A 15,640-nucleotide genomic window follows, 5' to 3' on the forward strand; every position below is an offset into this window, starting at 1 on the left:
AGGTCGCGCACTCCACATGTCACACCCCCCCCCCCCCCTCATTAATAATCATGAGCCGGTGACATCACTCCACATGCCGCACCCCTCCCCAATAACCATTAAAGCTCGTCAACAATAACCGCCGTTCTCCACTACGTGACGGTGATGTAACCACAGTACTTGTGCCAGGCTAGGTGCACTTGAGGCGACGTGAAGTGTGGAAGGATCGCTACTGTCAAGAAGTCAGAACAGAATCCAGGTGTTATGAGTTAACTTACACGACTGGCAGATTCACACCTGTGCTCCCAACTGAGCCAAATGTATGTATTTTATCCACACAGCGCTCTGCTCGTTGTTGTGAGCGTCGCTCCTCCGCCCTCCGTAGTTGTTGGAAGGCGACTGCCTCCAACTGCCCAGGAGCCTCCTCCTCAGAGGTAGATATCGACACCACTGGTGCCGGCCATTATCACCACCATCTTCACCACCGTCGCCACCACCCTGATCTCAACCACCAGTCCTTTTTAGCTTGCGCCTGCTGTCCGTTTCTCCTCAGAGTCGCGTTCCCGTGATGAGACCACACGCCCGCACACCGCTTCATACAAGTCAATATCGCATTTATTGCAATGTACAAACGAGATGGCGAGACGCGGACACGAGGAGGGCTCGGCCAGGGGCTGGTGACGAGGCGCGGTGATCTAAACCACGACGGTGATGATGTCACGATCATGGTGATCATAACGTCGCGATGATGATTGCAATAATGATCGGGCCACTCTGAATGTTACGTGGAGCCCGCTTATTATCGACATAAACACAGGCGGCTGTGGGGCCCTCTTTTGCATGTCGGCGGGATAAATGTTCCCTCTTGCTGACCCCCCCCCCCCAACTCTGTCCTGATGATGAAACCATGCTGATATTATTCATCAAACTCTCATGATGATGACGCTTCCATGATAATTGTGGTATTATAGACGACGTGAGCACAGTAATCGTGACACCGCGACGGGAATGATACTCGCGACACAATGTATGGTCACGTGTGCCGGCGTCACAGTACAGATTTGCCAAATTGACAAACTAAAAATATCGCAAAGTACTTGTGAAAACCACAAAGAAACATCGCCGAACCGACTGACAGCCTACCCATTCGCAGGTCGGTGCTGCGTACATCAGCCGCGGCGTAGGGGTGGCTGCCACTGCAGATCCCCTGTTAGAATGGCGCAGGGCAATTAACTGTTTGATGGGTGATGCGAGGCGCTTTTGAGATGCGGAGGATTTGAAGCGAACCCTCGTGACGGGGATGAAAACACGGGTTTGTGACCCAAAGTGTGTCTCGTGGCAGCACCAAGCAGACCGCGCGTATGGGTTTGTGTCGGGGACAGGGCGTATGAATGGGTCCAGATGTCCTCCCTTCACGTGACTCATTTGGCAAGCGACGCGAAGCAGGCAGAGCGTGCAGGGACGCAGACAGACGCCTCGCCACCGCGCCTCCTACTCCAGTCGTGGTCACAGAGAGCGACACAGCGTTAGTAGCTAGCTAGTAGTGCATAAGTACACGGGCACATGCGCCACACACATAGGCAGTACTTGCTCCAGAGACACACACAGCACACACTCCGCACACCGGATAGTCCGCATACATACACAGACACGCTCTATAGACAACATCGACATTCTACTCATACACAGGCACGCACACACATATTCCACACACACGCCATACACATACACAGGACGCTCACTAAAAAAGGCACACGCTCCATACACAAAGACACACACGTTGCACACACGATAAAGACCTAAGATTCCCCCTATATCCCGAACAGACTGCTGGGGCAAGTTCCGTTAACGGACACCTATTAAGGCCGGCATGGCAAACATGGTGGTGGGCACCCAACACCACGCCCGGTCGCCTTTGTCTCCCCAGTACTGGTATTTACATACCGCACCAGGTACTCATTTAAGGCTGAGTCGACCTAATGGAGAACCAGGACCGGTTCAAATATCTGCAACTGATGTTGGCTTTGTGTGAATCGAACTCGGGTCGTCGGTTTCGTAGTTCAGTGTGTTCACCACTGCACCACCGATGCCTACTTACACTCATAGACGCACACTCGACACGCACAAGACACACACACACGTACCGCACACACAAGCGAAATCAGCAGCCCCGGCACGCAACTTGACAGTGCATCCACAATACTGATGTCGTAAATCTAGTGATTAATATCATGCCAGTGGAAATCCATTCTGAATGCGCCCTTCCTCACACGATCCACCAACCCCGGCTCTCCACATTCACACCACACAGGCTATATGAACCCTATCTTAGCGAGCAAACCGAGCACTGTACATTGGTCAACACAATAAATAAATTAACAAAACTATTAAATATTGTCCTTGAAAGGAAATACTGTACAGGATTCAACTTTTCGAACCCGTGCCTTCTGGCGTGGCATTGTGACGACGGGAGGCTTCGCAGCGCAGCGGATACCGTGGTCTGTGCAGTGGAAAAGCATCAACTTCAATCATAAAATCTCCCCGTCGAGCCGGAGCAGAACCGCCGTGATCGGTGCCGGGGGTGCGGGTCCGAAGAGGGGCTCCAAGCCACGCCGGCTGGTGGAGGGTGCAGCAGTGATGGCTGTGGACACGCGGGCTCGGGCAGACAGAACCAGTCTAGAGCTAGCCCCAACCACAATCTCTACCTAGCGGCTCGTGCGAGACCTACCCTTGACCACAGCTAGCCAACCAGCCACGAATACGAGCCCGAATTCTGACCTCTAACCAACCAACTGGCATTAGCCCTCCCACTCAGCCCGACCTTACTCCTAACAACGACTGCTTCAGTAGCGTAGCTATCGACTGTGCAGGGAATTCAGCTGCGCAGGGGTCCACAGACCAGAGGAGCTCAGGCGCTGTGCTAGGAAGAGAGGGTAATTAGGAAGGGAACCCTATTTAACATCTTGCACAAGGGCCCATGTCAACCACCAGACTCGATCCATATTCCTATCTAACCACGCGACGTCACTGCTGCCACAATCGGTGCTCAGCCAGAGCTCCTAACCACGGTGTGTTCGCTTGGCAGTGTTGGTGACGACATTACGCTGCCAGAGGCTCCTCGGAGAGAGGGAGGCGGTTATCTGCCCTGGTTAGGGAGCTAAGGGAGACACAGAGACGAGCACTGGGGTCAAAGGGCTGGCAGCTGAACCAACGACGAGGCCAGAGGGAACCCCGGCTTTGCACGGGGCCCATTTCTTTATACTCAGAAATGAAGCTTCGATTAAACATTGAAACAATGAGACATTGTATTTGCAGTGGACCCACAAGCAGAAATATCTCATCACGTTGGCCATAACTGTCCCTTACAGCATAGACATATCTAATACGTTAACGTTTCGGGAAATGGCCCTTCTTCAGGACATTCTAATTTCGAATGTGGCGATTTCATTTTTGCAAATGTGGCACTCCATGCCATAGGGGCACGGCCACTGGTACGAGGTGACGGCTGCTTCAAGGCGAAGATTCGCGATCCGTGTACTCTACAAGCAGCAGGGATTCTAAACTCAGAGCGACGCTTTCCAAATCCCAGGCCCCTGCTCATCGGACCCTCAACTCCACATCCCAAATCCCAGACGCACTGAGCCGCAGACTCGGAACACTTGAGCTGGGATCCCCAAATCCCATACGAGGCTGCGCCGGGGACACAGCACGAGTGTCACCCCGCGTCTCGGTGACCCCGACACGAATTCGTATGTACAAAAAAGAATCATAACAGCGATGATCGTAAAAACCCCCAACACACACAGACAAATATCCCCATCACAATTTGCATTTCTCATCTATAGTGTTCAGTAAACGCGATTCTAACACTGACGACACCAACCCGGACGCGTCGTGGCGCCAATGGGTGTCACGTGGTGAGGGGGCGCCGCCCCTGCCCGGCACCCGACGGATTAACACCTGGCGGGTTAACACCTGGCGGGTTAACACCTGGCGGGTTAACACCTGGCGGGTTAACACCTGGCGGGTTAACACCTGGCGGGTTAACACCTGGCAGATTAACACCTTCTGAAACTCACCCGGCAGACTCATCACACCTGGCAGATTCACACCCAAGAAGCTCACGACTGGCCCCTCATCCAATCGCGGTGTGCACAGGTGGCCAGATGCTGCGAGGGGGTGGAGAGGAACGAGGGGGGTAGGGGGAGTGGTTGATGGAAGGGGGTAGGTGGGTGGGTGAGGGGAGGGGCTCCCCCCCCCGTGCATCTCTCCGCCCCCCGCAATGGTAAGGAAGGTTTTGGGGAGGGGGGGGGCATATGACCACGTACGCGGCCCCGTGGGTTTCCTCCCCCGCCGAGGACAGAGCGGGCGAGGATCACACCATCCCGTTCTCGGAGAGGGGCTTGGGTGTAGCAGTCCGTGGCCCGGCTAAGGAGGGTGCGAGGGTGCAGAGAAAGCCGGCGAGGAGCGCCAGTCCCAGACCCCCCCACGCGCAGAACATGGACCAGCCGTAGCCGTGGGCGATGTCGCCGGGGAGGCTGAAGACACTCTTGGGGAAGCGAGACAGCTCGAAGTTGATCTCGGCCACGAAGGTGCAGAGCGAGATGATGCAGAAAGTTCCTGGGAGGGTAGGGAGTGGGGGGGGGGGGTGCACTCAGTTGTGAAGTTTGTTGAGTGAGCATATTTATTGTGCGTTAGACGGGGCCCCATACTACTGTTGCCAGTATATTTTCTATTACCGGATAGCATTGGCTATGAATTATATTTGCAACATTGTTGTGCTTGGGTTTGATGCTATGCTGCTGTGAATGGTGTGCTGCTGTGATGGGTGTGCTGCTGTGCTCGGTATGCTGCTGTACAGGGCGTGCTCACGTACATAGTGTGCTACTCTGCATGGTGTGCTGTCTCACCGCCCATGAGGAAGAGCAGCCCCGCCACGTACTGCATGAGTCCGCGATCTCGGCACCCGCCCAGGGCCCCCACGACCCAGCCGAAGGCCACAACGGCCACCGCCATCCCCAGAAACCCCACGGTCATGCGCCGCAGGTCTGAGCGAACACAGATAGCAGTGCGGGAGCGTGTGTTCATGGGTTACTTCGTGAGTATTGCTTATGAGTATTGCTAAGTGCTGCTCTTATCATCAGCAGCCATTGTCTATCCACTGCTGGATGAAGGCCTCTCCACCAAGTCGCCACCCCCCACAGTCCTGTGCTGCTACCAGCCACCTCGCTCACTCCGACTCGTGACCTGCTCGGTGGGATGTGCTGAGTGTGCTGTTCCGCTGGGTGGGGGCACCTGCTCGTGAGTGGTGCATTTACGTACTGATCAAGTGTCCCGCAGTGTACTTGCCCATGAATGCTGCTCAAGTGTCATGAGTACCAGTTGGGTGCTGCCCGTGAGTGCTGCCCGCGCCGTACTCACGCAGAGAGTGCCACTCGTCCTGGCGCAGGGCGAGCGTCACGTTGTGCGCGAGGTTGCGCGGCAGCGCGGCGGACGAGAAGTGGTAGCGCACGGCAACGCAGCGCAGCACGGCGCCTGCACGCAGCACCCAGCAGTAGCAGCAGGGGCAGCAGCAGCAGAAACCGCGTGTAAACAACACGCCCCCTCCAAACCATACCCCACCCCGTGAGCGCGACACACGGGGGCAGCGACCCGCACACAGGGGGTTCGGGATTTAGGGAACGCGACGGGAGACCGCCGTGACCCGCGCGAGGGGGACAGCGTCGGCATGCGGGGGGGGGGGAGGGGGGAGATACCAGGGGCAAGGGGCGCCCAAGTACCCAACGAACACGCGTTCCGCCTCGGTAGAGTCGGCCCCGTGTGAAAGAATGGCGGCGTTCCCCCGTTGTTTATCAGGCGCCGCCATGGCCAAGCCGTTGAGGAAGAACTCGCGAACCCGAATCGCGGAGGTCTCTTGTCTCCCGAACAGGAGCGGGCGGCACTTGGGGAAGAAAACAATCCCTCCTCCCAACCCCCCCCCCCCCCCCCCCCACTCGCACACTCACACGGGGCAGGTTACACTGAGAGTGCTTTTGCATTGTCCTCGTTGACTGCCCAGACCACGGTCCTGATCCAACAATAACAGCACCGGCGGCCGCGGGAGACACGAAGCCGCCTGCCCCAGTCGCGTTGAAATCCGCGGCCGCCGTCAGCACCACGGACAGCGCCCGCTGCCCGCGGTGCCGCCGAGCACCTCCCAGCCGACCATCACTCGCCCACTGCCGTGTACCTTTGGCGATGAGGTCGTCGATCTCGTCGTCGAAGCCCAGGCGAAAGCACCTGGTCCAGAGACCCGTGTGCGTAGAGTTGTAGTGCCGAAAGCAGGCCGCGTCGGGCGTGGCGGAGCCCCAGAAATCTCGCCGTTGCCGGGCGAATCTACCGCCCCGCTGCCCGCGCGGCCTTTGTCTTAGCGGAAGGTTGCTGTTGTAGTTGTAAATGTACCCCGGGTCATTACGGCGACTGAGCGAGATGCGGCAGCGCTCTTTGTGCTGCCGCGTGTCCGTCTCATACCAGTGGTCGGAGCACGCAGCCACGGCGAGCAGTCCCAGCGCGCACAACGCCAGGGCGAGCCCCGCGCACAGCAGCACTCGGGCAGCAGCAGCAGCCATGTTAGCAGCGGTAGCAGCAGCAGGAACAGCAGCGGTAGCAGCAGCAGGAGGGGGGAGTGGAGGGGGCGGGGCGGCGTGCCGGAGGATGGGGGCGCTAGTATGACCGGGCCGTCGCCGTGACAGTCTCTGCGCCGCGACGTCTCAGCAGCATCGCCAAGAGAATTCGCGTGGCCGCGGGAGGCTGAGCGGTGGCGCCCGGGATTATTGTTCAGAGTGGCGATTTATCAGAGCCCGGCGCTCCGAGACGTGCGGGGATCGCCTACAGAGGGCGCCACTCACCCGTGTCCAGAGACGAGAGGGGCGGGAGGAGAGGGGACGTGGTGAGAGAGACGCAAAGAGAGGGGGAGGAGGAGCGTGGAGGAGACGACATACGCGAGAACGGACGAGAAGGAAGGGACAAGAGGGAGAGGCAAGAGGTAGAACAAGATTAAGAGATACAAAAGAGGGTAAGCTAGAGCGAGGGGATGAGGGTATAGGGGATGATTAAGGTAGGAAATGGGGATGAGAGGGTAGTAGAGGGGTCGACGTCGGGACTCGGAGACAGGGTCGGCAGTTTTGGTCAATTCTCAGATTTATTAATTCATGGACGCGGTGATCGCTGCCGCGCGATCACAGCAGCGAAGCAGCGATGTCTTCAAACGAACGCGGAGTAGAGCCAGGCGACATTTAAAACGCGATACAGCATTCACGCAGTCAAAATTTAAACACCACACTACCTTAAACTCAACTACACGGACCCTAGGCAGTAAAAGTACAAGGCCAACGCCAACAAGATACAGGGGTCCTTCACATTAGACGAGAGGACAAGTACAAGGGGGTCCCTCATCCGGCAAGCGAGATGCCACGGACCTCAGTGAGTGGGTCTGATGACCTTAGCGTGGGTCTCAGGATCTTAGGAATTTGGGGTCTCACAGTATTGGGGGTCTCGGGGAGGTGGTCTTGGGGAGGGGGTCTCGGGGAGGGGGTCTCGGGGAGGGGATCTCGGGGAGGGGGTCTCGGGGAGGGGGACTCGGGGAGGGGGTCTCGGGGATGGGTCCCTCCCTTTCAATTTTTGTTTCCGAGCAGCAAGGCGGCGACGAGGATGGCAAGGAGCAGGAAGATCAGGACGGAGAGGATGACCGTGATCACCACCATTCCTCCCGAGCGCGAGAACGCCTCCGCGTCCACCGCGCTGCGGGGGGTGCGCGCATTCGCCGTGCTGAGGATCCCGGGCACAGACTGCAATCCCAACGTTGAATGGCGGAGAACCACCCTGTGGGGGGGAAGGAGGGTGGGGTTATTGTTTAAGAATAGTTCCATCCCTATCCAGGATAGCCTCACAGAGTCTCAAACTTCTTTCAAGGAGGGTCCTGTCACCTTTTTGTGGCACAGGGGAATCCCAAGTGAGTGATTTGTAGATATTTTTTGCGCTGCGATACGGTGTTTGTCCAATTCTGGTTACATTGTATGGGGGGGTTTTAGCCATGGGAGAAAACCAGCGAACCCACGTTGCATTCTGCACGCACACAGCGAACACTCGGACCGTGCATACGCGTGTGTACCTTGCATATTATTATTACCCTTGTTTTCCCAGGAAAGCTCCTAGCGGAGTCTCAACTGTTTCTCAGGATGGTCCTACCAAGTCTTGACAGTAGGGGGCGGGGGGCAATGTTGATATGCGAAATCCCCAATCAAGTAATTTGCATTGGGTAATTTTCTGAATTGAGATGTTTGGCCAATACCGCTTACATTGTAGGATTTATTTCGGCGATGGGAGGAAACTGGAGAAGCCAGAGGAAGCCCATGTGGAACAGGGGGAGAGCTTGCAAACTCCACACGGAAAGGTGTCCCAGTTGGAATCGAACCCATGAGCTTGCTGTGAGGCGCGAGTGTTCTCACTGCGCTGTCAGCCTGCCGCACAAGTGGGATGATCGGTGTGCGGGGGTGGAGGAGTGAGGCCGGGGACAGGGCTGGTGTGTCGCCTCCATAGTTCCTGCGCGGAGGGAGGCGCTGTAGCCGTAGGGACGGGACGCGCGCCGCGCGGTATCCTGCATGGACCACCCCGTCGCCTTCAGTGTCTCAACAATGTATATGTTTTTAAAACTTTGATTTTTTTAATACATTACAACGATCGGCTCGTAATCTAAAAATTGAGAGTTCAATTCTGGTTGAGGGGGTTGACTCGGTTCACGGCTCTATCCAGTGGCCGCCCTGATTAATACTGCGGGCGTATTAACGGTAGAAAAAAGTCTGCTTCACAGTGGACGTGAATGAGCCCTTGCAAATTATTCAATTAGGATGACATACAGCAGCAGCCATCGCTCTCTACTGCGAAAACTTGGCAGGACCCTCCTGAAACAAAGTCATGGGTAAACAAGCAGAACGATAATAAACAGATTACTGCTTCTTGCCGTGTTTCCCAATCGGGCCCCATAGCCCCATGACCACGTGCGCAACTCACGAGTAACTGGTGCTGGGGGTGAGTCCCGTGACCCGATAGGCCACTCCGCTGGGCACGGGGATGCCCGGGCCCGTCCCGTCGTTTCCAGACACCACCTGCCCCGACACGGCCCGCGCCACGCGACACCCAGGCACCGCCACCTGCCCAACGATCACCTCGACTGCAGGAGAACACACGGTCGGCACGTCACACTCCGCTCTGGGGGCACCGGGCATCACACTCCGCCCTGGGGGCACCGGGCATCCACACCGCCCTGGGGGCACCGGGCATCACACATCGCCCTGGGGGCACCGGGCATCACACACCGCCCTGGGGGCACTGGGAATCACACACCGCCCTGGGGGCACCGGGCATCACACACCGCCCTGGGGATACTGCCCCGCCCCCTGGGGGTACTGCACCGCGCCTTGGGGGCGTGGATTGGGGCGGTGGCAATGGTTGCTTGCACACATTGAGATTGTAACTCGATGCAAGAAGATAGAGGGGAGGTGAGGGCAATAAGGACATCTGGGTAGGTGAGTGGAGGGAGGCGATTGAGGGAGGCGATGGAGGGAGGATGGGTGTGGGGTGGAGACAGGTGAGGGCAAGGGGAAGCGGAGCAGAGGTTGGTGGAAGAAGATGAGAAGTGATGAGGAGGGTGGTAGTGATGGGGTCTAGAGGTGGAGGGAGGGGCAGGTGCCCGATGCGTCGTGCTAGACTCACCTCCCGTCGTGTTGGGCGTCACGAAGATGTTGAGCATGGTGCCCGCGATCATGGCGATCTCGCACGAGGGCACTGCGAAGGCCACGGACTGAGGTGTCTGCGCCGCTCGAACGACGCTGGTGTTCAGCAGTTTCACCTGATAATCTGCAGGACACGATCATCCACCCATCATCAAGTGCGAAGGCCACGGACTGAGGTGTCTGCGCCGCTCGAACGACGCTGGTGTTCAGCAGTTTCACCTGATAATCTGCAGGACACGATCATCCACCCATCATCAAGATCGAGACCTCGCTAGCTACCGAAGCGTCCTAAAGGGGTTCTCCGGGCCCCGCGCCCCGCTGCTCTGCGCCCCGCTGTCCCGACCGCTGGGCAGGAGGCAGCACCCGGGCACCGCCACCGGCCAGCGACCACCGCGGCGACAGGGTGCGCATCCCGCGGCTGCTGTTCAGCAGATTCGCAACCTCCGAGATCTGCCCTCTATAATCGCACCCACCGACTGAAGTCATCAACATCCTAGTCAGCGTGCCACCAGGTGCCCGGGTTACTCAGGGCAATGATAATGCTGAGTCGACAGCGATGACAACCTGGGTTTGATTCCCGGTTTAAAACGTGATTTTTAACCGGGGTCTCGGAATGAGCGAGCTGATGGTCTCAGCCTGGTTATGTTGATGTGGCTGTGATAATAATAAAATATATATCGCGTCAACTGCCATACCACGAGCTTGCGGAAGCACGTGTGCATTGTCCCATAGTGTGCGGATAAAAGATGACCCCTCGTTAGTAACTCTGTGATGTCTATTTCCGAGGACCGTTCTCTAACACCGACCGGGTAAATTTTGATTTAAAGCTTTCGTGACTGCAGGGATTCATATTCTTGGTTCTTTCAGTAAAGTCACGTAGAAGGAAAACAATAAAACAATAAAAAAACAATATGAAACAATAAAAATTCTCACGACGTTTCGACTGCAACACAAGTAATCATCATCAGGTGTGAAAACCACAGCAAGAAAATTTGAACAAAGTGGCGTTTTTTTTTTGCTTTGGTTTTTTATTGTTTTGTTTCCCTTCTACGTGACTTTACGGAAAGAACCAAGAATACCGACCGGGTAATTCGATGTTGAACGCGAGAATTTATCATGGAAAGATTACCACGCAACGATCGGGCCGATTAAACCAGCGCTACAACTGGGAGAGAAAGACGCGAATAGAATCCACCAAGAAGCAGTGCGAACTTCACAGCGGCGACAGACAGGCACACAATGGGCGACTCCGTGTGCAAGAGAAATATGCGGGAGACCCCCAGTGGGATTCAAAGCCAGAAGCTCCCTCGCCACAACCCCTTAGGGTCCACGGCTCCCCCTCGCCACCGCTTACCTGTCAGGAGGTGGTTGGCTCCGCACCCCAGCGCCAGCACGAGTAGAAGGGCGAACCTCAGCATCGTGGCGGTGGTGGTAGTTGGTTTTAATTACTCGGTGGTAGCTGGTTGTAGTTGGTAGCTGGCTGTGGCGACACCTCGACTCCTCAAGGTGGCACTGATGGAGGCGAGGTGGGGGGAGTCGGCTTAAGAGAGCGGAGGCCGCGCCCAGGAATGCACAGTGGAAATCCTCGACTCGCGCATTCCCGCGTCTCATCGCTTGCACGCGGGCGGGGCAGGGGGGTTGGGGGGCAGGGGGTGGGGGAGTGCTCGAGTAGCTATTAGCGCGCTCCACTACGAACCCGCCCACCCGAGTTCGATTCTCGCTTACGGCCAACGCCAAAAACAATTATCTGGACCTCCCCTAGGTCGATTTATCCTCAAATGATTATCTGGTGCGGTGTGTAAACATCGCCACTCGGGAGACAAAGGCGGACGGGCCTGGCGTTGGCCTTCAAAGGTGCTCGCTAACAACACTTGCCGTAACCCTAACCGTTACACTGTGGGGGCCGGCGTCCGCCCCACCGCCCTCGCTGGGCAGGTGGGGCGCTAAGTTTGCCCCCTCCACTCCCCCCTCCACCGCCTCGCTCAGCTCGTGCCGGGCCCCGCCGATCGAGTGATCGGCCCTCCCGCGCTAGCGCCCTCTCGGAGAGACATGGCTGGCTTACCGCCGGACAGGGTCAATCCTCACTCACTCACTGGCACACACCACCGCTAATGCTCACGCGGCGGCGAGCACGCGCACTCCCGCTGGCGATTATATTCTAGAACGCGCACGCCACACAGTTAACACTACAGCAGCAGCGGGAACACGCGTGCGCCTGTGGGGATTGTTATATTCTACCCCGCGCCCGGACTAAGACTCACGCTCAGCGGCGGCACGAACGCGCGCGCATCTGCGGGCAGTCGCTCCACACACACTCAAATCACAAACACTACGCCGAGGCTCTGTGCTAACTTTTATTCACGGCGCAAACCTTGCACTGCCCGGAGGGAGTATTCTGCGAGCAGAGCCTAGTCTACTTCTATCCAAGTCCCCAAACACTCACGCCCTATCATGTACCTCGCAGCTGTACTCACGGCGTCGCACGGACGCTGTGAGAGTCGGAGGGAGGATGACGAAAAAACCTTGCCTATCACTGCCTCGTAGCAGCACTCGCTGGCATCACACGGATTCTGCGAGCGGCTCAAGGAAGCAGGACGGCAGGGGGGTCTTGGCGACCAAGCTCTTGAACCATTTTTTCGCTCCCCTTTTCATGCCACTTGACTTTGAAAATCTAGGGTTACGTCATTCCGCGCAGCCAATCGTGCGCCTACCTGTGAACCTTTGTGCGTTCATACAATTTAAGCCAATTTAGGGGCGCCGCAATGTGATTTGCCCTGGGAGGGTCGGCCAATCTCCTGGCACCGGGAAACCGCGGGACTCCCCACCTCGGTGCCCTTCGGATGAAAACCCGTGGTGCCAGGCGATCCCCCGCCGGGACGCTGCGTGTGTGTGCTGCGTGTGTGTGCTGCGTGTGTGTGCTGCGTGTGTGTGTGCTGCGTGTGTGCTGCGTGTGTGTGTATGCTCAGGGTTGGGACAGGGGGGAGTCGCGGCGCTTGTGGAGTTGCTCCACGGCCGTGGCACCACAACACGACCGCTCCCCACTCCACCACCACCACGCAGTCCACCTCCTGGCGCAGGAAACTCATTTCGCGAGGATCGCGCGCGTTCACCCTGTAGCAACTCCATCGCCCGTCGTCATCATCATGGTCACCCCCTCATTATAAACATTGCGATGTCTGATCTGTGTTTGTTCGTGATACATTATTTTTATTGCTGAGGCAAAAGCAAATACAAGTAATTGAGTAGAACTCTGTTGTGTCTCCAGAAATTAATTAAAATCTATTCAGCACAGAAGTAAACCCCATATCCAACACAGAGCGAGGATCTTTATAAACATCTGGCACTTGTAATAATAGGGTTTTTCCCCTTTTTTCTGGCAACAAAACTGAAACCTTTTTACAAGGATTCATGTCTGCATTAACCACAATACCTGCAGTCAAAATGCAAAAAAATACTATATATGCATTGTCCTTGAAACTGATTGGTCCACACCAAGGGACGGCTTTCTTTTTAGCCTCGACCCAATTGGTGCTCGACCAGGTGACGCCAAAAGGCGTACAGCTCAAAGACAATGCACTATCAAAGTAATGAGGGCTCGGGGTGAGCATCTACATCATTAGACCTCCTTTGCCAGTACCAAAATATAATAGGGTTTTTTCCCTTTTTTCTGGCAACAAAATTGAAACCTTTTTACAAGGATTCATGTCTGCATTAACCACAATACCTGCAGTCTGGCACTTGAACAATATTTGTTCAAGCAAGCCTGACTCTACTGATGGGACACCGAATATCGAAGCTGGTCTAAAATTTGCTTATGTTGAACCAATCTTGCTGAAATTATGCACTCCCGGAAGAGGGTTATGTGGCTGATGAAATGTAAAAATATCGTAGAGGGACAGATATCGTGGCGAAACGGGGCATCAAATGTTAATCTCGCGAGTGAAGCTGCGGACGAGACTGTCGCCTTAGCCCCTCTCTTAGATTGGGCTCGGATTAAGTCATTTCTGGCCGTTCGTCAGGAAATCTGCCAGACTGGTTAAACCAGATGCTCCTGGCACCAATACAAACTAAATGCTTCCATTTTCTTATCGGATCCCTGTGGGCACGGAGAGAATGTTACGGAGACGGGGGCAGGGCGGTGGTAGCTGCTGCATACGTGCATTAAAATGGGCGTGCTTGAGGGGGAGGGCGCCTGCGAGTTTAGGGGTTCTCTTTGTGAACTCAAGCGAGAGCGATGGATGTAAGAAATAATTTAACTTGCGCGGGGAGGGCGGTGGTGATGCAGAGATGTATAAACATCGACCTGCATTCCATACAAGCACCTGGGCTCATCCAACTCAATCAAACCCTGATGAACAAGCCACTCGCTCATACATACAACGGCCGCCATTCACCACAATTATATTTTTGCGTTTGGCTGCATGATGTTCAGGAGCTAAAGGCCAATGTCGAGGTCTGATAGCCACGACGAGAGGGCTTCAGGAGAGGCTTCGTGTAGTTTTTCTGTTCTTACGTTGAAGGAGCAAAGACTACGGTGGTTTAATACACCGTCCATAGTTTTGGTTCCAAGTGAACCAAACGCTTCACCACGACGTGACAGCCACGTGCACTTAGGGTTTTAGATTGACCACCGACTGGAAGAGGGCACCACCTGTCCTCACCACTGTCCCAGACTGTTTGTTGTATCGCCCCGACTCTCTTCAACTGCCCGGCACTGTCTTTCACAAGCCGCCTCCAGAGACCGATCTGTTTCGCAGCCGATGAGCAATCGGTTGTTTTTCTAAAGGCAAAATACACGATAGTTACACATCAACACAACCATACACGAACACACTGCTACGCATACATCACACACACCACAACCAACTAGTACAAACGAACAAGTGTGTCAGTCAAACTACAACACAACCACACATGTTAACACACACCATCCCCCATATAGCCTTTAACAGATTGTTGGAATAAGTGCTGTTAGCGAGCATCTATTAAGGACGGCATGGCACACAAGGGGTTGGGTGGCCAGCACTACGCCCTGCCGCCTGTCTTTCCAAATGCTTATGGTTAACCAACCCACACCAGGTACTCATTTAACCCTGGGTCGACCTAGGGGAGGACAATAACCAGTTCAGATATTAGTCACGGATGTTACCCATGAGCGGGAATCGAACTCGGGTAGCCGCTCCCCATTGTTTAACACAACCACGGAGACCGCCACACGCGGAGAGATTCGGTCAGACGCCTTCCTCCACCCCCCACTGAATCGACTCCATATTGCACAGATGATCAGGACGGGATTCATCAGAATACTCACCACCGAGATGTAAACAACTCGGTGCGTAGTGGGCCAGGACGCAAACAACCTTCGCGTTTCATCTCTCATGGCTCGTAGACGCATGACTGCAAGGCAAGCACGTCCAGACCCGCAGGTGTTCGCCTGCATTCCTGAGCGCATACCTGCAGGATGGGTGTCGTAATGGCACGCCAGGTATGCATTCAACCAGACCCCTCTCGATAATAAACTCAGCGAGGTGCCTCTGGCTAACACAGCGACACGCGCCTCGATGAGCAGCAGCTTACACGTCAATGTCCAGAATAAGCTTAGCCAGGAAAGAGCTTCAGTTGATGTGCTGTGGATTTGCTTCGGTGCCTCCGTTATAATGTCAGTTTACAGCCATCCACTGCTCTGTCATGTGCGAATATTTATGCTATGAAGGGCCAGTGTCCGAAACGTCACTTATTTTTTTTTATTTTAAGGCCACTGTTATGAACAAATATCTCAAGTTTCGTATCACTTTTGTGAAGGCTCACATAGAAATCCAGAGCCAATGAAGACCCATAAACTCAGACACCCACAGGCTCACATCAACCTATATATGAACTCAAAATCCTAT

At 55.4% G+C, this 15,640-nt stretch overlaps 2 protein-coding genes and 1 long non-coding RNA gene across 4 annotated transcripts; 1 reads left to right on the forward strand and 2 right to left on the reverse strand.

The window, feature by feature from the left end:
• Window positions 1-576: 576 nt before the first annotated feature.
• Window positions 577-6,787, reverse strand: TMEM178B (transmembrane protein 178B). The gene is made up of 4 exons (XM_032960196.2): window positions 6,209-6,787; window positions 5,401-5,514; window positions 4,890-5,027; window positions 577-4,599 (listed from the first exon to the last, which is right to left on the reverse strand). Exons 1-4 carry the CDS (start codon window positions 6,585-6,587, stop codon window positions 4,355-4,357), a joined length of 876 nt encoding a protein of 291 aa, XP_032816087.2. The 5' UTR covers window positions 6,588-6,787; the 3' UTR covers window positions 577-4,354.
• Window positions 6,788-6,893: 106 nt separating this feature from the next.
• LOC116945668 (uncharacterized) lies at window positions 6,894-8,963 on the forward strand. Its single transcript, XR_004403357.2, has 2 exons — window positions 6,894-7,033; window positions 7,653-8,963. It is a non-coding gene; the product is annotated as an uncharacterized LOC116945668 (long non-coding RNA).
• On the reverse strand, window positions 7,137-12,520 carry UPK2 (uroplakin 2). Of its 2 annotated transcripts, XM_076069518.1 has the most exons (5): window positions 12,207-12,520; window positions 11,104-11,261; window positions 9,730-9,873; window positions 9,028-9,187; window positions 7,137-7,839 (listed from the first exon to the last, which is right to left on the reverse strand). In XM_076069518.1, exons 2-5 carry the CDS (start codon window positions 11,165-11,167, stop codon window positions 7,632-7,634), a joined length of 576 nt encoding a protein of 191 aa, XP_075925633.1. In that variant the 5' UTR covers window positions 11,168-11,261; window positions 12,207-12,520; the 3' UTR covers window positions 7,137-7,631. The 2 variants fall into 2 exon arrangements, with proteins under 2 accessions (XP_075925633.1, XP_075925632.1); XM_076069517.1 differs by lacking the exon at window positions 12,207-12,520 and having other exon boundaries at window positions 11,104-11,370.
• Between the last annotated feature and the right edge of the window lie 3,120 nt (window positions 12,521-15,640).

Source organism: Petromyzon marinus, chromosome 24 (assembly GCF_048934315.1).
Source record: "Petromyzon marinus isolate PM22_M1 ecotype Great Lakes invasive population chromosome 24, UKy_Petmar_22M1.pri1.0, whole genome shotgun sequence".
Classification (NCBI taxonomy): Eukaryota; Metazoa; Chordata; class Hyperoartia; order Petromyzontiformes; family Petromyzontidae; genus Petromyzon; species Petromyzon marinus.

What these genes read in the sequence shown, in the direction of transcription:
- TMEM178B (XM_032960196.2), bottom strand. Translation starts at nt 6,587, where the DNA reads ATGGCTGCTGCTGCTGCCCGAGTGCTGCTGTGCGCGGGGCTCGCCCTG. An exon ending in CGACGACCTCATCGCCAAAG is followed by an intron (nt 5,515 to 6,208) that starts GTACACGGCAGT and finishes TGCTGCGTGCAG; the next exon opens with GCGCCGTGCTGCGCTGCGTT. An exon ending in GGACGAGTGGCACTCTCTGC is followed by an intron (nt 5,028 to 5,400) that starts GTGAGTACGGCG and finishes GTGTTCGCTCAG; the next exon opens with ACCTGCGGCGCATGACCGTG.
- UPK2 (XM_076069518.1), bottom strand. Translation starts at nt 11,167, where the DNA reads ATGCTGAGGTTCGCCCTTCTACTCGTGCTGGCGCTGGGGTGCGGAGCC. An exon ending in AGCCAACCACCTCCTGACAG is followed by an intron (nt 9,874 to 11,103) that starts GTAAGCGGTGGC and finishes CGTGTCCTGCAG; the next exon opens with ATTATCAGGTGAAACTGCTG. An exon ending in ACCCCCAGCACCAGTTACTC is followed by an intron (nt 7,840 to 9,027) that starts GTGAGTTGCGCA and finishes TCCCCCCCACAG; the next exon opens with GGTGGTTCTCCGCCATTCAA.